This window comes from Mesoplodon densirostris, chromosome 18 (genome assembly GCF_025265405.1).
Source record: "Mesoplodon densirostris isolate mMesDen1 chromosome 18, mMesDen1 primary haplotype, whole genome shotgun sequence".
Lineage (NCBI taxonomy): Eukaryota > Metazoa > Chordata > Mammalia > Artiodactyla > Ziphiidae > Mesoplodon > Mesoplodon densirostris.
In genome coordinates this window covers 44,020,003-44,039,419 of record NC_082678.1, presented here as the reverse complement: position 1 = coordinate 44,039,419, position 19,417 = coordinate 44,020,003, and the positions used below count along the sequence as shown (strand labels likewise).

General features: G+C 59.9%; 3 protein-coding genes across 11 annotated transcripts; 1 reads left to right on the top strand and 2 right to left on the bottom strand.

Moving 5' to 3' along the window:
* Positions 1–184: 184 nt before the first annotated feature.
* Positions 185–2,982, bottom strand: GPS2 (G protein pathway suppressor 2). 2 transcript variants are annotated; one of them, XM_060082583.1, is made up of 11 exons: positions 2,862–2,977; positions 2,520–2,682; positions 2,036–2,145; positions 1,848–1,960; positions 1,618–1,697; positions 1,446–1,528; positions 1,098–1,251; positions 905–994; positions 728–807; positions 547–642; positions 185–369 (listed from the first exon to the last, which is right to left on the bottom strand). In XM_060082583.1, the coding sequence occupies exons 2-11, from the start codon at positions 2,611–2,613 to the stop codon at positions 286–288; spliced, it is 984 nt and encodes a 327-aa protein (XP_059938566.1). In that variant the 5' UTR covers positions 2,614–2,682; positions 2,862–2,977; the 3' UTR covers positions 185–285. The 2 variants fall into 2 exon arrangements, with proteins under 2 accessions (XP_059938566.1, XP_059938565.1); XM_060082582.1 differs by having other exon boundaries at positions 1,848–2,145; positions 2,862–2,982.
* Positions 2,983–3,171: 189 nt separating this feature from the next.
* NEURL4 (neuralized E3 ubiquitin protein ligase 4) lies at positions 3,172–15,023 on the bottom strand. 4 transcript variants are annotated; one of them, XM_060082578.1, is made up of 29 exons: positions 14,739–15,023; positions 13,347–13,791; positions 13,066–13,131; positions 12,623–12,921; positions 12,345–12,456; positions 12,169–12,257; positions 11,572–11,644; positions 11,158–11,422; positions 10,731–10,912; positions 10,324–10,409; positions 10,039–10,201; positions 9,752–9,950; positions 9,585–9,661; positions 9,354–9,432; positions 8,833–9,008; positions 8,614–8,745; positions 8,055–8,200; positions 7,721–7,945; positions 7,525–7,623; positions 7,280–7,441; positions 6,928–7,092; positions 6,206–6,364; positions 5,666–5,845; positions 5,437–5,524; positions 5,236–5,343; positions 4,944–5,088; positions 4,676–4,788; positions 4,430–4,595; positions 3,172–3,853 (listed from the first exon to the last, which is right to left on the bottom strand). In XM_060082578.1, exons 1-29 carry the CDS (start codon positions 15,021–15,023, stop codon positions 3,649–3,651), a joined length of 4,689 nt encoding a protein of 1,562 aa, XP_059938561.1. In that variant the 3' UTR covers positions 3,172–3,648. The 4 variants fall into 4 exon arrangements, with proteins under 4 accessions (XP_059938561.1, XP_059938562.1, XP_059938563.1 ...); XM_060082579.1 differs by having other exon boundaries at positions 8,839–9,008; XM_060082580.1 differs by lacking the exon at positions 13,066–13,131 and having other exon boundaries at positions 8,839–9,008.
* A 978-nt stretch (positions 15,024–16,001) lies between these two features.
* Positions 16,002–19,405, top strand: LOC132477890 (uncharacterized). 5 transcript variants are annotated; one of them, XM_060080390.1, is made up of 9 exons: positions 16,002–16,670; positions 17,025–17,132; positions 17,248–17,319; positions 17,553–17,641; positions 17,736–17,987; positions 18,349–18,549; positions 18,644–18,781; positions 19,034–19,186; positions 19,326–19,405. In XM_060080390.1, the coding sequence occupies exons 1-8, from the start codon at positions 16,330–16,332 to the stop codon at positions 19,177–19,179; spliced, it is 1,347 nt and encodes a 448-aa protein (XP_059936373.1). In that variant the 5' UTR covers positions 16,002–16,329; the 3' UTR covers positions 19,180–19,186; positions 19,326–19,405. The 5 variants fall into 5 exon arrangements, with proteins under 5 accessions (XP_059936373.1, XP_059936377.1, XP_059936374.1 ...); XM_060080394.1 differs by having other exon boundaries at positions 16,002–16,299; positions 19,034–19,202; positions 19,326–19,401; XM_060080391.1 differs by having other exon boundaries at positions 18,388–18,549; positions 19,034–19,202; positions 19,326–19,401.
* The last annotated feature ends 12 nt before the right edge of the window (positions 19,406–19,417 follow it).

Below are 19,417 nucleotides of genomic sequence, written 5' to 3'. Positions count from 1 at the left end.
TTAAATCGGTATTTGCTGACTAGAATGTCAATTTGGAAATCAGAAGTAAGAGTATAGGTTGAACTCTGTCGCTGAGCTCATTACAACCAACCTGCTGTCCCCCTGTGGTTCCTATGGACCTGCCAGCCACCCCTCACCCTCCAAGCAGCCCAGTGGGAGGCAACACAGATAGTCGCAGCCAGGGTCAGTGGCAGGTAGATTTTATTGGCCTTGGGACTAGGACACACTGGGGATCCTCCCCCACGGCAGGGGCTGAGGGCAAGGTTGAAGATCAAATCTGATGGGTCACTTGTGGTAGAATCGCGGGTTCTGGCTGTGCTGGATGAAGGGGAGCCGAGGGCCAGGCTGGCTGGTGGTTGCAAAGCCCGACTGGCAGCGGTGATGAAAGGAGGGCTTTGTCAGTGTGCGTACCCTCCCGTCTACTCCACACCCAACTCAGAGCCATCCCAAGGGAAGAAGGGAATATGGGGGTGGGGACCACCTGTCCTACCCAGTCCTATTTCCCTGTCATGTAGGGATTCTCACGGGCTGGATTATCACCCTTACCTTTCCTGCTGGTTGCATCTGCACAGGGAGCTGGGGTGAGGCCAGGAGTCCAGGGGCTGGATGCAGAGCTTGGGGATGCATGGGGCGCAGGGAGGACTGCAGAGAACAAAGTTAGCTGAGGCAGCCTGCGGATCCCCTTAGCATAGGTAGCCCTTCCCTGACCTTGCAAGGCTCTACTCACTGAGTCAGAGAAGCCTGTCTGTTGGTTAGCGTGTTCCATTTGTTTTTGCAAGGACAGGGCACCACCAGGCTGGAGGAACCCTAGGTGGGGAGGAAGGGTGTGAAGTGGGTATAGAGAACGGGGAAAGGAGGAAGGGAGGACCCGTGAAACTGGGCCCCTGCGTGGGGTGTCCGTCACCTGTCTGGGTGGGCTGAAAGTGGCTGTGCACGGCATAGGGCTGAGGCTGCGGCTGAGACAGGTACTGTACTGCAGGAAATGCGGAAGGTGCTGAGGAGGCAAGAGACAGTCACGAGAACCTCCTCGTAGCCTGTTCCACACTCCTCCCTCTGGGCCTTGAGGAAAGTTCTCTTCCTCTTTTCCCACCGCTGACCTCTGAGCTGCTGACTAGGACTGTAGGCAGGCTGTGTGGGTCCATAGTGAGGTGGGGGCTGAGCAGTCCCATAGGCGCCGCCCGGGCTGCCCTGGAATTGCCCATGCTCTGGGGTCCCTGCGAAAGCAGCTGCTGAGCCCACGTAGTGCCGGGTCTAAGGAGGAAAGATGAGAACTCACTGCCTGTGTACTCCATGAAGCAAAACCTCAAGTGACTGTGCCCCAGTTCCTCTACACAGTTCGGTGGGACACACTCACGACTTGAGTGCTGGCTGGCAAGCATGCCGGGGTCTGGGTGGTAGTAGTGGGAAAACAATGCAGCCTAGACCCCCGTTTCTACTGTTTTTACCGTAAGCACTTGGGGTCCAAACATCTGTTTGGCTCTGTCTGCTGCCATGAGGGTGCCTGGACGATTGTGTCCTCCAGGGCTCCCTAGAGAGGGAGAGGGGCTTCATGATGCTGAAATGAGGCAGCAACCTACCGGAAGGCGCATCCTGACAAGCGGTTTCTTTAATCCTCACCCTGCATGCTGAGGAGATGAGTTCCAGTGTGAACGGTCAGGCCTTGCTGGTATGCCGCTGATGTCAGAGTGGTCAGGTCACTGGAGGGAAAGGAAGGCAGATCAAAGACAAGTCCATCCCATCCCGTTCCCCACCCCCCACCGTCCCGTTTGCCATTAAACACTGATGTTTTGTTACCTGATCCCAGTTACACTTTGGGCCCAATTTTATTTTTAGCTCTCCAATCTCACCTCTGCTCTTTCCGCCTCCGTTTTTCTTCCTCATGTAAAACTTTCTTGAGCTGCAGGAAAAGCTGATGTTTCTCTTCCTGTAGGGCTAAAAGCTTCTCCTGCAACTTCAGGATCTGGGGAGGGGAGAGAAGGTGAAGGCAGGAGAGCCAAGCGAAGAAAGAGCTAGGAGAGATGAAGAGACTGCTTACTTGTTCCTTGGTTTCCTCTAGTGACATTCTCTCTTCCATCTCCTTTTTCTTCCTTCTCTCCTGCTCTTCCTTCATCTTCTGTTCCATCATCTTGTCCACCTCTTCCTCCTCTGGAATAAGAGGCAGAACGAGAAAGTGGCAAGATGGTTAAACTATTAGAATGTTAGAGAATGAAGACCGGCAAAAATTGATTATCCCAGTGCTCTTGGTACTTGCTCCAGTACCAAGAAGAGCACTGGGAAGGGACAGGCTTCCCCATCACTGCGAGGGGGCTGGGACGGGGAGGTTTATTAGGTGCTCTCCAAGGTCCTTCTCAGCTCCAGGGCGCTGGAATTTAGGTGTGGCCTCTAATCCCCACCACAACGGGGCTGTCCGTCCCTCTAGCTTCGGCCGCCGTGCACTGATCTTCCCGTGGGTGGGGGGTCAGCCCTGGGAGAGCGGTGCTCCCCGGGCCGTGCATCCTCCCGCTTTGGCCCCGTCTCACCCTGCCGCTTGCGCTCCCGCTCCATCATGATGTGCCGGTGCAACGCCCTGGCCATGGCGTTGGAAAGCTTGGGGCGCTCCAGGAGCGCAGGCATGGTGCTGCCGTGGGCGCTCGGGCCGTGGGCGCCCGGCTCTGTTGCTGGCTGCCAGACCTCGGGCCGGGCCTACGGGGAGGCGGGCGCTCAGGGGGAGCGCGATGGGCCGGGCGGAAGCCGCCCGCCCGCCGCCCCGGTCACGTGCCCACCGCCCGGCCCGGCCCTCAGAGCGGTTCCTCCGCGTGTGCGGGCGGGGGTCTTGGTGCTCCCGCCCCCTGCCCGCCACCCGGGTGCCGGCCCCTCCCTACCCGTCTTCTCGTCGCTTTCTCCGCGGCCTCCCGAGCGCCTGGGCCGCGGCGTCACATCCGGCCGCTCGGCCGAATCCTTCCGGAGTCGGGGCGGCCGCGGGCTCGTGGGTTGGGCTGGGCTGGGCGGGGCGGGGCAGGCTGTAGCGCCCGCGACGGGTGCCCGCGGTGTCCAAACGTCTCCGCTGCGCCCCGGCCGCGCACCGCGAAACGCCCCTACCGGGTCGGCCCCGCGGGCGGAGTCCCTGACGTGGCGGGGCCGGGGCTCCTCCGGGAGGCGAGAGGCGCGCGCGAGAGAGGCCGAGGCGGCTGCTCTGAGACGGCGTTTATTGGCTCCTTAGAAATCAGAGTCAGTAATAACTGTACAGAGGCCCGACCCCCGGCGCCGCCTTCCCCACTCCCGCCTGGGCCGGAAAAGCAGCTTCATGTGGGGCACCGGGAGACTCCTCTGGGATTCACAGTAACCAGAACAGAAACGGAAATAAATTAAGTGTATGGGGGAGGAGTCGCGGGGAGTCGTGCTCCCCAGATCAGTGCATGGAGAGGGTTCCCCAGGGCCTGCGGCCGGGCTCCCCGCTGCGCCTTCACCTCGGAGGGAGGGACTGTCCGGGCCCTGGGCATGGAGACAGCTCCGCTTCCCAGCTAGTCTGAGTCTGCCCGCATGCTCCTGTGCATCTGCCAGGCGGAGCACTGAGCATGCCGTGGGTCGCTGGAGTGAGGTGGTGGCAGTCGTCATTCAGAGTCCACGGGCCGAGGCCCAACTGTGCTTGTAGTGGTGCGGCCTCACCCCTCACTCCACCCGTACCAGCAGGGCATAGAGGAGTGTGGCCCCCTTCTCCTTGGTTACCCATTCAAGTTCGGCTGGGCTGAAGTGAGGGTCGGGAGGCTCTCTGAGGGCAGCGGAAGGGGGTCCGGGGGTGTAGGAGCCAGGGCGCACACACACCTGGAACGCCACCTGGGCCTGGTGTGTCTGCTGGGATTTGGGGTCCCGGAATCTGTCAGGCAAGAAGCATAAATAGGGCAGTGAGACCTCTGGGCCCAGGACCTCTCCCCCTTTCCAGCTGCCACCACGACAGTTAGCAGCTGGCCTTGCTGTTTTCAGGAATCACTCTCTGCTTACAGGGACCTGGCTCTAGCCGTCCTCTCTACTTGAAATGGCCTTCCTCCCAATGCCTGCTCGCCTAACTCCCTCCTGCCTTCTCCAAGTCTTTGCTCAGATCTCACCTTCTTAATGATGTCTACCTGGACCACCCTATACCATACGCCCGCTCCAACCACACTTCTGACCCACTTCACTCACTCTTTTTGTTTCCATAGTACGTACTTGTCACCTTTAAAAACACTAAATACTTATTATGCATAAACATTCTAGAGCAAGAGAGGGCACAACTTCCACATGCCCGGGGTTCCCTTCTTTGTTCTCTGTGGTAAGACAAAATAAGTGGTACTTGTGCAAAGACTGTGTGAAGAAAGGGCTGGGTAGAGACTGAGGAACTAGGGAGACAAGGTGGGAGAGGAGAGGGAATCATGGAGACCCATGTGGCGCCAGGCCCCCCTTCCTGTGAACTCACTGCACTTTGGATGCCAGGGCCTCAGCCCCAGCATATTGGAGGGAGGGGGAAAGCAGCACTGGAGGGGGCTGCTGCTCCCGAGGAGGCGCGCAGTTCTCGCCAGGCTCCTCAAACCCCAGCCCAGGCTCTCCCTTCAAGGGCCGGCAGCTCAGGATGGAAGCAGTGCCTGTGAGGAGAGCTGGGTCAGGGTGGTCCCCCCATGGCCCACGGGCCCGGCCTGCCCGGCCTCTGCTGGTGCTGCGGTACCTGCTCCCAGCTCCCCGCGGTCCAGCACCCTCCGGACGGCTGCCACGTTGCTCCCATGATACGCCATGTGCCACTTCTTGGTTAGTGTTCCAGCCTCCAGGCGGGGATTCACCCTAGGAGGTGGACAGATAGGACAAAGGTCACTGGCTCCCCGAGGTCATTCCCCAGACAAGAAGTTTTGTCTTCTACCATACACCCTCTCGGGACCTCCCTTTCTCAAGGGGGCAAAGAACAGTGAGAGAGAAGCATGACCCTGCGCCATACGTACCTGAGGTTGAACCTGCACCAGCCAAAGGGCAGAGCGTATTCCCGCGGGGGCTCCCCACGGCGCCTGTGGGCCTCATCCCCTCGAAGCTTCCGGCAAGACTCACAGTAGCACAGGCTGCGCTTCGGCGGAGGCATGAAATAATCCTCTGTGGAGGGTGAGTGGTAGACTTTGTGGCATGGCTCCCGCCCTGGGTCTCAGCCATGTGGCCTCTTTCCTACTGGTCTCCAGGGCTCTGGCCATGGCCCTGGGCTGGGCCGGGAATGAGGCAGGTTCTGGGGGACTGGGGACTCACCAGGAAGCAGCAGCAGTTCCTGGAAGCGGGAGCAAAGGGCGTGGTACTCACAGCTCTTGAGGGGGCTAGCAGTGGGCGGTGGACCCCAGCACACGCTCTCCTTGATACCTGAGGGGGCAGAGGGGGCACAGGTCACGGGAGCCGGGGCCACAAGTACGAGGCGGGGGTGAGGTGGGATCCTGGCCCCTTCGGCTGGCTCACCATCCACCATGTCAGCTTTCTCCATGTCCCCTTGGGTTCCAGCACTCTTTCCACTGGCAGCCCCTGGTTCAGGGGTCACGATTGTCACCTGCAGGGGAGAGGGGTGGTCAGCCAGAGTGTGACCAGCCCCCAGAGCCTGCTGATCCCCTCCTTGAACTCCAGACTTCCCCTGTCCTCGGACAGCCCAGCCTTCCAGGCACCACTCCTCCCCGCCTCCGCTGCCACTGACCTGCTCACACTGCCCGTAGAGGTCCACGAGCGCATGGCAGGGCAGGGGGACATCTGGCACAGCCACTCCCTGGTCCATCCCATTGATGTGGAGATGCAGCCCCCCAGAGCTGTCTAGCCGCAGTCCCAGGATGGTGCCTTCAGGACACGTGTCCAGATTTGGCCCAAACTTCTCACAGATCTGGGAGGAGAGACCTACTGTCTTCCCAGAGATCAGACTCCCACTGGCAGCAGCCACCCCTGCCCTTCACTAAGCTTCGGGTCGCCAGTCCCTGGGCTTTGCCTCCACACTTGCCCCCTGCCCAGGCTCTGCCCCTGCTTCAGTTACCTAGACTCCACCTCCCCCAGCCCCATCCCCCGCAACGTTCTCCACGGCAGGGATGTAGGAGACGATGAGCCCGAGACTGGCCAGGTAACGCCGCTCACACCCTTGCCCATCCGCTACAGGACGCCTTTATACCTACGGTCCTAGCTCCAGGGCTAGGGGCCTCTCTTCTCCCTCTCGGCCAGCCCCTCCCCCTTCTCTCTGCTCCCTACCCACCTTGAGACCGTTGTGGAAGACCCCGCGGCCCCGCAGCAGCCAGGCTGCCCGTTTGAGGGCACAGGCAGAAGCAGGGAAGTTGAGCCTCTCCGGTGGGCAGGTGATGACTCCCAGGACAAGGGAAGATGTCCACTGCCGGTTCAAGAAGTCTATCCGTACCTGGGGAGAAGGCAACCACTCCGCAATCATGGCCTCCTACAAAGAGGTCACCCACCCTGCAAGACCGGCCTCCTCACCCCAGCCAGGGAGAGAAGATGGCACCCTGCAGTGTGGCCTGGGATGCCACCCCTTCTGATGCCTGGACGGACCAGAAACTGCCAATTCAGCTGTGTCCTTCCCTCTTTCAGCCTTGGTCTTGCTATTGCTTCTGAAAGGATTCTTGTCCCCACGGGCTTTCTTCACCTGCCTAACTCTGACAACTTGTAGTCTGCAGCATAAGACCCCCTCCTCTGGAAAGCATGCCCTGTTCTCACATATAGAATCAGGAGTCTCCCTGGCATCCCTCAGCCCCTCTCCACTGCTTCCCTCGTCACAGCCCCCAGGTGGGTACTTCCTGGAAACTGATCTACAACTGCCACCACAGGATATGAACAAAAGCCCAGGAAGCTCACCCAAAGGGCATGCCTTCCACTTTGTCCTCAACCTGGAAAAGCCTCTCTGCAGGAGGGTTGGCCCTGGGTCACCCTGAGCAAGAGGAGCCGGGGACAGGAGGTGAGGCCCACCTGGACCAGCAGCTGGGGCACCAGGGGCTGGCTGATGACAACGATGCCCTGGTTGTAGCTAGCCACTCGTGTAGCTGTACGGTTCCCGTTGGACAAGAGAATATTCTTCCCATGGTTCTCCAGGAACTCGAGGGCTGTGGGCATAACGGCCACTTGATTCTGGCCCTGGTGTGGAGGAGAGAGTGAGCTGCGGGGCGGCTGACGCAAGGCCTGAGCCACCCCACTGGGCTTGACACAGAGCCTGCAGATAAGCCTCCGCCCACCCAGGGCTGGACCAGAGAAGCTGAAGATGACCCAACGGGCCACCAACGGCCCATCCCTGTGCCCAGTGGGCCCTGCCACAGCCTCTTACTTCCAGGCCGTGCTCCTCGCCCTCATCATCCTCCTCGCCCTCGCTGCCAGTGTCCGAGCTGGGGGAAGGAGGCTGGGTGCCTTCTGGCTCGTCCAGCCTGGTGGAGCTGACAATAGAAACACTCCGCACTGGCCCATACAGATCCAACACGGCCCACACGCTCTGGGGGCACACAGACCCAGAAGTCAGAGATCAGTGGAGGACCTCAACCCCACTCCCAGACCCAACGCTGGTCTTGGGTCTACCTTGGCAATGCCAGTGGCTGCAGGCCCCATATCCTCTCCATCTACCAGGACGTGCATCGTGTCATCTGCCCCTCGGCGAATGCCCACACGGCTCCCCACCTAGGGCCAAGGTGAGGCAAGGACAAGTGCTCAGCCCGCCTCTCCCCGCCACCCCGACTCCCACGCCCACCCCGGTCCCTGAAGCCAGCTGCTTCACCCCCAGCCTCTCGAGGTTCCGGCCATAGTTCATCCTCTGGAGCTGCCCGTCGCGCCTCACTTCACAGCTGGACACCATCCAGGTGGTCTTAGTCCGGAGCTCTGGCAGGGAGGGAGGCAGTCCCGGGCCACTGCCCGCTCCAGGCCCCGTCTCCCCCGGCGCTAGTGTGGTCAGCCCTAGCCGGAGGGAACCAGCCCACTTCTCATCCAGCTCCTCCACTTTCACCTGTGAGAGAGAGGATCTCTCAGTGGCACTGTGGGGCAGGAGGGTGGGAAGCAGTCTGGCCCTGCTGTGGAGGGTCCACCACCTCCCCTGTCACATCGCCATGGCCCACCTCAAAGACCTCCTCGGTCTTGAGCTCCTTGGTGCTGAAGACGAGGCCGTGGGCGTAGCCAGCAGCACGCACCGCCCTCGTGCCGTCTTCCTCCAGGGTGATGTTCTTGCCGCAAGTACTGTGGAATCGGTGAGCCACGCCAGCCGCTGTGAAAAGATGGCACCAGAGGATGGGGGAGGACTGGGGCAGCAAGCTTCAGACAGGACACAGGCAAAGCTTTCAGGTAGAGCAGGAAGTTGACGCGAAGGTCCCATCTCCAGTGCTCCCTCAAGACCCGACTCCTCTTTCACCATGCCAAGACCCAGTCCCAAACCTGCCATGCCCAGCTACGGTGTCCCGGCCCGCTGGTGGCGAGGAAGGGTCCAGGCCCTGTGTACCAGGTGTAACCTCCTCCCCTCTTCTTGGCTGCTTCCCACCACGGGTTGATCCCTCCCCCTTCCCCTCAGTCTGCAGCTGCTGCAGCCAGCCTATCTTTGAACAGCTTCCGTGACCTGGAAACTGCATCCCCCAGGCCCACAGCAGGCAGGCAGAGCCCTCCCTCCCTCCCTGCCGGCTGAACCTGGGGAGTGCAGGGGGAATGACTTCTCAGTGGCGGTGTTGCTGGTCGCCAGGCTGTTGTCCATGGGGCCGGTAGCATTGGTGATGGACACTTGGACGCACTGGCCATATAGATCCACTACTGCATACACCTCTGGGTGAGAAAGGAAGGGGTCAGGAGCCTGATAGCCAGGGGTGGCCTGGGCTGAAGGTGGCAGGGCGAAAGCCACAGAGTAGTCACCTTTACCGGGAGGCAAGCCTGAGCAGGCAGCGCCTTGGTCCTGGCCGTTGATGAAGTAGTGCAGATCGCCCTTGGCAGTGCGCATCATGCCGATGCGAGCACCCGTGCCTAGCGCGTCAAGGTCACACCCGTAGTTGTTGCGCATGGTGTTACCGTCTTGCATGATGGCTGTGCCGCTGGGGGGATGACAGAAGGAGTAGGTCAGCCTCCCAGCTTCCTCTCCCCACACAGGTCTCTGCCCAGTCTCTGCTTGTCAGAACCTTCCAGTGCCTCAGACTGGGATCTCGATATGGGGTCTGAGACCCAATCTTGTGTCCTTCATCCCTGGGGTCCCCCCTGGGAAAACCAGGAGCTACCCTAAGGGTCTGGGGGGAGGGCTTCCCAGAATCGAAGGGACTGGGCAGCCAGAACCCCTGGGTCTGTCATTGTCTATGGCCACCACATGCCCCAACTCTGCGTCCCTCATCCCAGCCAGCTCCACCCAGCCCCGCCCAGCTGGTCCCCAAAGCAGACAGCCCAACCTCAGCATCCACGTATCGTAGTCAATGTCCGTCATAGTGTTGGGGAATTCAAGGTCCTCAGGCCGAATAGCGGTCACTCCTGGAAGGAGGCAGGGGTGGGTCTGAGCTGAGCCCCCACCCTCCTGCAGCCAGCGCCTGACTGCAGTGCATGTGCGTGCGCGCGCGCGCGCGCGCGCGCACGCACACACGCGCGCACACACACACACACACACACACAGAGCTGTCCCTCACCAGCCTCGATGGAGCCTGACCAGCGGTCTACCATCTTCTGAATGACAATTTCAAACAGCTCTCCATCCCTCAGGGCCCTGCCAGGGAGAATGGCCATCAGACAGACCCTACTGGGTAGCCAATGCTGGGTAGTAGGAAAGTGGGGACATGAAAGTCCCGACACCAACCGGTTGGAGATGACGATGGCGTCATTGAACTCGCTGCGGCAGTTGTGGCGGAGCGCAGTGCGGCCGCCGTTGGTGATGACTGCATTGCTGCCGTGCAGCTGATGGAAGCGGAGGTCGGAGCCCCCGGTCCCTGATGACGGGGAGCTTGGAGACACCTGGTTGTTCCCCTCAGGGAGTGGCTCAGGGACCTGGGGCACCTCTGCAAGAGTGGACATCACTCATTAGGATTACATTTGTCTCTGAGGCCTCCCAAGGCCACCCCAACCGCTGCCCAGCCCGGCCCTCACCCACGTCGTCCACAATGGTGGCCTGGGCTGCCTGGCCATAGAGATCGACGACAGCATAGACGCCCGGGGGCACGTTCCAGGCGGCGGGGCCCTGAGTCATCCCATTGACAAAGAAGTGGAGAGTTCCGTCCTCCCGCCGCACCACGCCCACCGTGTCCCCTGCCTTGGAAGAAGTGGGGCTGGAGTGAGGAGTCAGGCGGAGTTCCTGCCTGGGCTGGTCCCGCAGCAGCCCCACCTTGCCTACCTCCCCGCTGCCGACACCTGGCGGTACCCCCCCTCTCCCACCTTGAGCCGGTCCAGGTTGTGCCCATATTCGTCCAAGATGGTCGTCCCATTGTGCATCACCCCATTCCCTGTCATCATCCAGGTCCCTAGGGGGACAAGGAGTGGCAGAGGCCATAAGGGGGAAGCCAGAGCTCCTCTCCTTTACATAGCGGTCCCCACATTACTCCCCAAAGCCATTAGCCCAACCTGCCTTTTCTTTGACAGTTGCTTTCTTCCCAGAGCAGGGCAAGAAAACTCTGCAGTTCCCAAGCCAGCCACAGGCCCTGTCCACATGGCACTCCTCAGCCACTGAATGCGTCGTCATAAATGTGACAAGTGAAAGAGGGGCCGGAGAACAAGCTTCAGGGCTTCAGGGACGGCATCCCCCCTAGCACCCTATCTTGGCCCTGCCCTTCTTGGGAGCTCACCAGAGCGCAAGTTGGTCATGGTGGAGGGCAACTGGAGGTAGGCAGGGTTGTGGGTGGTGACACCAATCTCAATGGAGCCAGCCCATTTGTCCACCATCTTGTCGATGCGCACCTGGAACACCTCTCCATCCCGCAGGGCTCTGCTGCTCAGCACCACGCCATGATTGAAGTCGTCGGTGGCACTGAGGGCACAGCAAGTGGGGACTCAGATCCCGACACACATACTGAGTGTGCCAAAGCTCAGCCCAGCGATGCCTGCCCGACACCCACTACCCAAGTCAAGAAGCCACACTCCACACTCCAAGAGGCCCCCCTTCTCTGTCCAGGATGCCCCACACCAGACTCCTGGTGCCTCCCACTGCCCCACCCCTCCCCCCAATCCCATCAGAGCCCCTCCGCAGGCTTCTCCCCACCCCATGGGCCATACTGGGGCCTCAGGGCAGTGCGTCCCTCGTGGGTGATGGCTGCCTTCTGCCCACAGTTGGGGTGGAAGAGCAGGCGCTCGGGTTCTGCCTGGGCCGCAGGAGCAGCCCGGCGGAGAGCACCCTCAGGGGACAGCGCCCGCAGGATGGCATTGTTCCGGCGTAGGCGGTCACTGTGGTTGTTATTGTGGACGATGGTCACCTTCACAGCCATCCCATACAAGTCCACCACACCGTACACCACTGGGGGCGTCAAGGGGGTAGCCACGCCTGCGGGGGTGGAAGGCACAGGGAATGGGGGGATAAGGGGAGAAGAGTCAATATAGGGAGATGGAGTATGAAACAGGCAAGAGGATGAGATACAGACCCCCTCACGGCAAAAGCCCTGGCCCAGCTGCTCTCTCTGAGCTTCCCCTTACCCTGATCAATGCCATTAATGAAGAAGTGTAGGGCAGAGTTGGACTTCCTCGTGAGACCAATGTGGTCGCCCTCCTATTCAAAGCAGAAAAATAACAGCCTGGAATCCATTCACAATCAGGCTCCAGACTTGTCCTGGGGACTGTGAGAACAGAGTGGTCCTCGAGCCTTCCCACCACACCATGCGACAGGGAAACCGCTCCGAAAGGCTCCCATGCATCTCAGACCACTCTGAATGCTCAAGGCAAGTCAGGCACTGTGTTAAACCACTTTATCAACACCGACTTATTAACCCTCATGACAATCTATCGAAAACTACTGACGGGTTCATTTCCAGACATCAGGAAGAAACAACTACCAAAGAGAGCAAGTTTCTTGCTGCAGGTCACGACCACAAATGGCCCAACAGAGAAAGGAACTGAACCCATCTGACTCCCAAATCTGAGTGCCTAACCGCTGGGCAACCCTGCCTTCTCAGAGGAGCCTTCAAGCAAAAGATAAAGGGCCTTGCTCTAGGTCAGAGAGCACAGTGCCCAGGCAGGGCTGCACAGTGCCCGGGCGCCCCTGGCGAGTGGCCCGTGCTTTGAGCCCACCCTCACCTGCAGCTCATCCAGACTGAATTCACAGTACTCCCGGCGGGTGCCCTTGCCGTTGGTCAGGATCCCGCAGCCACTCATCATGATGGTGCCTGGGGGAAGCGGACACCCTGGTCAGGGTACGGGCTCCCTTCACCTCAGCAACCACAGGCCATGCCCACCCTGCCGAGGGCTGGTACCTGACTGCAGGTTGGTCATGGTGGCTGGGTACTCCAAATTGTTGGGGTTGTGGGTGGTGACACCAATCTCAATGGAGCCTGACCACTTATCTACGAGCTTGTCGATGCGGATCTTGGGTGTAGTGACAGTGGAAGGGAGAGGCGGGGAATGTAAATGCAGAGAAAAAACTCTGCGCCCTTGGCTCTTCCCCAGGCCACCTCCACCCCGTTCCAGCATCAAGTCCCACCCCTAGCTCCCAGAGGGTGAGGTGCCAGTCAGACCCCAGGACCTTGCACACCTCAAACATCTCATTGTCCCGGAGTGGGCGGTTGGTCATGACAACCCCATTGTTGAATTCATCCAGGGGCCGGCGGCGCTCTGCCGTCTTATTATTGTTGCTGAGTTTGATGAGGGTTCCACACTTCTCATGAAAAAGGAGGGCATCGTTGGAAGTGAGGATGGGTGAGGTGGCACTGCCGCTAGGCCCCGGTGCTTCCCCTGCCGGTGGGGAGCTCAGGTTCACATTTAGGAGCCCCCCGTTGTAAGCAGACAGGATGGCGTTGCTCACCACCTCGGAGAGCTCCATGCTGGCAAATTCTGCGATAGCAGGGCAGAGGAAGGAAGCAGAAATGAGTCTCCTCATTCTCAGGCTTGCCGCACTCCCCCTACCCCTCTCCTGAGGTCCCTCCCTGTCCACCTCACTTCCCGCTCCCCTTCCCGGGGCCTCCCCAGAGCCCTCACCATTATGCGACTCAAGGCTGTTAGGAAACGTCTCCGGCCGGGCCTGCGCGGGGGACACCATGAAGGCTGGGGACCAGGTGGGATAGGAGGGGAATAAGGGTTCAGCCCCTGCTGCAGGGCCCACAGCCATGACACCCCTCCTCTAGTCCCTGCTATCCCCTTCAACGGACTCGGGGGTCTGAGTGGCCCTGCCCATGCCCTACTTGTCACTACATTTCCCCCATTCCTTCAGCCATTCCCTCTGCCCCACCTCTCCAGCGCTGCCCCAGCTGTGTTCTCACCTTCATCCCCAGAGGTCCCCTGTTCAGCCAAGGTAGAATCTTCAGTGGGGGCAGAGGGCTCGAGGGGAGGTGTGGGGATGGGAGTAGGGGGGCTGAAGCCCGGCTCAGGGGGTAGCACGGTGATCTGGGTGCACTTGCCGTAAAGGTCCACAACGGCCCAGACACGAGCTGGCAGGCCTGTGGCGGCCACGCCGCAATCCCGCCCATTCACCCAGAGCCGCAGCTCCCCCGCAGCCGTGCGCTCCACGCCCACACGGTCCCCTTCGCCAAGCTGGTCCAGGTCCTGACCATACTCCTCCAGCACAGAACGTCCATCCCTCAGCACCGAGCAGCCTGACACTACCCACGAGCCCCCCTTCAGCCCCGTGGCGCTGCTTGGGAAGTCCAGCACACTGGGGTCCAGTGCCGTCACCCCAATCTCAATGGAGCCACTCCAGGAGTTGACCTGTGATGGAGTGGTGGACAGGGACTCAGGATGGGCCACGAATGGGTCTCCCACCACTAGGAAACCACATCTCACAGGCCACTGTGTCCCCCTCTTCCCACCTCTCAGACAGCTAACTGGCTTTGCTCTCTTGAGACACGAGGCATCACCATCCAGAGATCCAGTCCCACAAGGTATTTTCTGGACTCTGGTCTCAGGGGATGGTTGCGCCCGCTCTCCTTTAGCAACTCTGCTTTGTACTGTGGGTGCTCACTGTCTACAACACCACGCCTTTCCCCACCACGCTGGCTAAATTCCCTGGCCCTAGCCCCCTGCCACCTCTAACTTCCCTGGTCTCTGTGGCCCCTCAACCAGCCAAATTCACAGCTCTCCATGTCCATATTCCTTGCTCTTGTATATGGCTCTCTCCCTCCTTGTATATGGCCTAATTCTCTCCTAGGCTCTGGCTGCACTCAAACTCACCCTTCTCCCAAATTCTGTCTCTGTGCACCCAGCCTCTTCACCACATTATGCACAGGCACACACACCTCTTGCTCCCTGAGTATCTCTCTTCACCCATCTTTCTAGCCAAACCGGTGAGTTTGTCCTTCAATGGTTGTTCTTTTCTTGGTTACCTCTTTTCTCTTCCCATCACACTTCTGACATCTCTCCATCCTCCATCTCCCCAAAATTGTTCCAGATCTGTTCCCTAGTCATTATAGTGGGTGGGGCCCCATGTCCCTTCCCTGCTCCTGGGTCTTAAGAAAACTCAAGCTCTCCTTGTCTCCTTCTCCTTGAGACTGAATGTTTCCGTTTCATGGTCCCTTCCCGCCCATCACCTGGTGTCCTGTCTGGCGGTTCCCTCTCGGTACCCGGTGATGTGGACTACCCCGGCTGGCCTCCCCCATCTCCTTCTAGTCCCCTCCCACCACCCTCCACATCTCGCTTCCGCGGCCCCAGCTCCGCACCTTGCGGTCGATGCGGACGGTGAAGATGCGTCCATCGCGCAAGGGTTCCCGGCTCAACACCAGCCCGTGATTAAACTCCTGGCCCGGCTGCTGCCGCCGCGCTGTACGCCCACAGGCCGATAGGCTCACCAAGCGCCCAGTGCGCGGGTGCAGCTCCCCGCCGCTGCCCGGACCCCCGCCGGACCCCGGTCCTGGGCCGCTCCCGCCGGGGGGGCCCCCACCCCCACCCGGCCCCGACCCGGGGCCTCCCCCAGAGCCCCCACTCCCACCCGACCCCGCCGCCATCGCCGCTGACACCGGGGCCGCGCGACAGCCGCGCTTGGCGGCACCGTGGCAACCGCGGTGCACGGACGCCCAGAGGGAATAGGACCGGGGGTGGGGGGTGGGGGGGGTGGGGCCAGATATGCTTTACGGCAGTGCCGGGCAATAAAGCATCCCGGGTTAGGGAACTAAGGACTACCACGGTGGGAAGAGAAAGGACGACAGGGTCGGGCAGGTTTGCTTTACGACACGGGCGAGGTGACGGAGTGGCTCCAGAGGGGTGAAGACAGGCCGGGAGCTTTTGCGACAGTGGAAGAAACGACTGCCGCAGGCATCTTTACGACGCGGCGGGGGGGACTTGGTGCCCAAACACTTTCAGCTTTGCGACAGCTGCACGGACGACCCCGCCTTCGTCGAGGCAGGCAACACCTTGAAGTATTCGCTTTACGGCAAGGGAAGGAGGGACCTCTCCTTCGCTCCGCGCGTTTCGAAGCGGTGTGAGCGAGGTTTGAGCTCCCAGAGCAGGGAACTGGTAGCTTTGTAAATGAAAATATCCGCCCTCCCTACCACTGAGACCGGTTATGTCTTTCTAGAGTGTCGCAGTCCCTCCACTTTGTATCACAACTCTCCGCAGAGGCAGAGCGGCCCGGCTTTGGGGGGAAAAAAAGCTCGCGGATGTTTCAAGTCAAGCCTATCTTGAACTCCAGTCCAACCAAACTTAGGTTTTAAAGCCACGAATAAAGAATCCAAAGGAACCCCGACAGTAAGTTTCAAGCAACGGCGCTGTGACATTCCCCAAAGATTCCCCCAGAGCGGTCAACAAACCCCCAGCACAACTCCCTCGACGCTCACGCTAAGATTGGAGGACTGTGACGTCACAATTAGGCTTCACGCCCCACGGCCAGGACCCCTGACTACGATTGGATAATTCAGATGAGAGCAGTGATAGGGGAGAAAGGCGGGAACAAATCCCAGAGACAAAGAAAAGTCTTAGGGTGGGACAGAAGAGGAGGGGCAAGCGGAGGGGCTCCCAGCCCGAGGTCCCTATACAGTTTTGAATCCTCCCCCCGCGGCTCCAGGGAGCAGTGGGGGAGGGGACCCAGGCCTCGCCCAATCGTCCCCCGCCCGCCGCGGTGGGGGCGGGGCTATATGGTGCAGGGAGCCGGGGCGGGGTAGGTGAGAGTGGCCCCCTAGGGGGGCCATAGAGAAGCAGGAATCTCTGGGGGCTGCTAGCGGCCTCGACGAAGAATCTCCTGGAGGGCCAACCAGGGGAGTGCCCGGAGGCATCGGAGGAGTCGAGGCAAGTGCCGGGCTGCCCTCCGGAGTAGCCATGTTTCACGGTTCTGGGCCCCCCATACACTCCGGGGGAACCGTAATTGGCAGTCCTGGTTCTAGCCAGCCCTCCGGAGGAACAGCAGTCCTCGGTTCCGGCCTCAACCGGCATCCCGGGTCCGGTACACACCCTGGCGGGCTTAATCCCCCCTTCCCTGGAACCAGTGTATCCGGGACGTCCAACCTGGGGTCCGGGGGGCCTGGGGTGTACCACTCGGGATATATCCCGCGCTCCGGGTCAACTTGCATGCACCCCGACAAACCCTGTGAGGACCGGCCCCGGAGCATACTAAAAAACAGCAGCTCCACCGTGATGCACAAATCCCCCAGGGCGGAGAGGTAAGGAGCCCGGGAGGAAGGGATTCCAGACACTAGAGGAGGCGGAGTCAGGGGAGAAGGGGCGGAGTGCCAAGAACTAAAAGTGAGAGTCGGTGAGGGTAATTGGGTGGGAAATCTGAGGTTCCTAGCCTTTGAGAGAGTAGCAGGTACCGGATAAGAAGTCAGCATGTACCCTGACTACATCGTACGTGATTGTCATCAGGTATGACCCCATCCACAGCCTCCTACACCTCTGGAACTACAAGGGGGTGCAAAAACCAGTTTTTGAATGACTGTAAGAATGAGAGAGGGCTATGAGGAGGAGGGCACTAGAAGGTTTCCTCCCCCTTTTTTGTGTCCTTCCCTCACCCGAAGGAAAAAGTCTCTGCGCTGGGATGAAATGAATATTCTGGCGACCTACCACGCTGCTGACAAGGACTATGGATTTATGAAGGTGGATGAGCCCCGCACTCCCTACCACAGGTGCTGAGCCCTCAGCCCTAGCCCTTCAGCCCAGACTCTCTTCCCTACTCAAAGGAGTGGGGGACTGCCTGCTATCCCCTTCTGAGGCACTGCTTCCTTCCTTCCTCCTGTGCAGGCCGCAGGACAGCGATGAAGACCTGCTCGCAGAGACCTCTCACACAATGACTCCTGAGGAGCTAGCAGAGAGGTGATAGTCCTGCCAGAAGTCAGTAGGGAATTGGGGCCTCTTCCTCCCTCCACCCCTGAACTCTGGTCTGAGCCAGCTCTGCCTTCGGGCCCCCCCAGATGGGAGGTGTACTACAGTTTGGATCAGGACTCACCCAGGCCAAAGTGGGGGAGTCAGCCAGCTTGGCCCCATCTACCACCTGCTCCCATTGTTCTCTCCCTTCTGTGCCCCCAACTGGCCTCCCTCCCCTTCAGGTTTGCAGCAATGGACAATTTCTGCCCCAAGGTCTCCCTGTACAGTGATAACAGAAGCTCAGGGTCTTCAGACAACTTTTCCAAGACACGTGAGATGTGGGGTGGGGATTGAGTGGAAAGGGGGTGGCGTGAGCCTGCAGCGAGAGCCTGGCAGGAAAGCCAAGCTCTGACACTGGCCCACAGGATCCAGTGATTTTGAAAAGCACCGCAAGGCACACTACGATGAAGGAAAGTTCCTCAAGCCTCCGAAAAACCTGCCCTTGGATAATAACAAGAACAACAGTGTGGGTAGTGTCAGTATGAGCAATGGCAGTCGAGGTGTGATGCTGGCCTCAGAGCCCAGGCCTGTGGAGAGAGGCGGGGCAAGAGAACTGACCAGAGGACTCAAAGATGAGCTTGGCCTGGTGGCCAGGAACCACATCCTAGAAGTCAAAGGTTAGCTATGGTGGGGCCCCAGGGACCCAAGGTAATTGTAGTCCAGAACCTTCTCCACCATAGCCTGTCTTCCTCAGGGCCCTGCTGGCTGACAGGGAAGTCGTGCTGGAAGGTGACCCCAGGGAAGGCAGAGGGCAACTGGAGTGGGGTCCTCACCAGGATAGTCCCCAAGGAAGGCTGGCTGGGGAGGAGGAACAGAAAGCCCAAGCGAACCGTGGCGGGTGGAAAAGTCACTGACGTTTTTCTAAAATGGGAGGAGGTGATAGAAGTGAGATGAGAACCTGGGGCTTGAGCTCCCCGGTGCTTGGGGGTCACAGTGGAGCTGGTGGCCTGTATTCGCTAGGTGGCCTGTATTCTCTAGGTGGCCATATGACTCAGATTGATTTGGATGACTCCTCAGCTTCCCCTGCCTTAAGAAATCAGTCCCTAGCTTCATCCACCACCGTTGCGTTGGAAAAGGAAATTGATCTGCGACGCGAGGAGTATTATAGCAAAGAAAGATACCTGAGGTGTTCTCCCTACCCTGAACTTGAGGAGGACACAGATGATGAGCAGCAGACCAGTGAGAGCTGGGCTGGGTCAGCCTGGGAGCGGGGCGGTGGCCGAGAACCAACAGACTGATGGGTCCCCCAGCCCTGATTCTGTGATGCTTCCAGGCTCTACAAGCTTGAATTGGGTGATTGAGAATCCCATAAGCACTGAGGTCCGTGTGCTGGACCACACTGGAAGCCCCTCGCAGGATTACAAGGCCACCGAGAGTTCCCTGAAGGTGACAGTGATGTCATCGAAGCCTGGTGAGGGCACCAGGCCACTCTCTCACCAGGCCTGGCTCCTGGCAAGCTCCCATCCCCACAGCCCCCATTCCCCTCAGGCCAGTAGATAAGTAGCAGGTGATGAGAGAGGCCCTCAACATCCTTGTGTGCAGTGTGGACTGTATGGAGGGGACCCAGGGAGGCACAGAGGGATTGGGACCTCCTGCCAGCTTAGCACCACCGCTGCCCCTATGCCTCCTTCCTGATTCCTCTCTGCCACCTACCCTGCTCCAGGTACTGCCCCGTCCTCCAAAGACAGTGGGTCCCGAGCAATGTCTGGCTGGTGTCAGTGGCTGGTATACAAGGGGCTGAACTGGCAAAGCACCGAAGGCTCAGAGAGGGAACCTGGAAGCCACCCAAACCCCTCAAACCAAAACTAGCACAGATGTGAGCCTGAGCAGGGGTAAGGGGCTGGCCAGGGAGAGAGAGGGGCTGAGTGGGTAGGTTCTAGGGAGTCAGGGGGTCACATGGGCCAGATCTTTTGTCTGCTGCAAAAAGCCACTAACCCAGTCCCTCCTCTCTCCAGATGAAACCCTGCAGCTCCAGTGGACTCAGGAGGAGGAAGCCAGACAATGGAAACTGTAGCCAGCTGGGGATGGGGTGGGGGCCAGCCTGTGC

Bases quoted from the DNA above. Each gene is read 5' to 3' on its own strand.
- NEURL4 (XM_060082578.1), bottom strand. From the start codon at position 15,023: ATGGCGGCGGGGTCGGGTGGGAGTGGGGGCTCTGGGGGAGGCCCCGGG. The intron at 10,202-10,323 runs GTGGGAGAGGGG...ACTTCTTCCAAG, and splicing joins ACAACCTGGACCGGCTCAAG to GCAGGGGACACGGTGGGCGT. The intron at 9,951-10,038 runs GTGAGGGCCGGG...CCACTCTTGCAG, and splicing joins CACCATTGTGGACGACGTGG to AGGTGCCCCAGGTCCCTGAG.
- GPS2 (XM_060082582.1), bottom strand. From the start codon at position 2,613: ATGCCTGCGCTCCTGGAGCGCCCCAAGCTTTCCAACGCCATGGCCAGG. The intron at 995-1,097 runs GTCAGCGGTGGG...TTGCCTCCTCAG, and splicing joins TCCTAGTCAGCAGCTCAGAG to CACCTTCCGCATTTCCTGCA. The intron at 643-727 runs GTGAGTAGAGCC...TGTTCTCTGCAG, and splicing joins AGACAGGCTTCTCTGACTCA to TCCTCCCTGCGCCCCATGCA.
- LOC132477890 (XM_060080390.1), top strand. From the start codon at position 16,330: ATGTTTCACGGTTCTGGGCCCCCCATACACTCCGGGGGAACCGTAATT. The intron at 17,320-17,552 runs GTGATAGTCCTG...CCTCCCCTTCAG, and splicing joins CCTGAGGAGCTAGCAGAGAG to GTTTGCAGCAATGGACAATT. The intron at 18,782-19,033 runs GTGAGGGCACCA...ACCCTGCTCCAG, and splicing joins AGTGATGTCATCGAAGCCTG to GTACTGCCCCGTCCTCCAAA.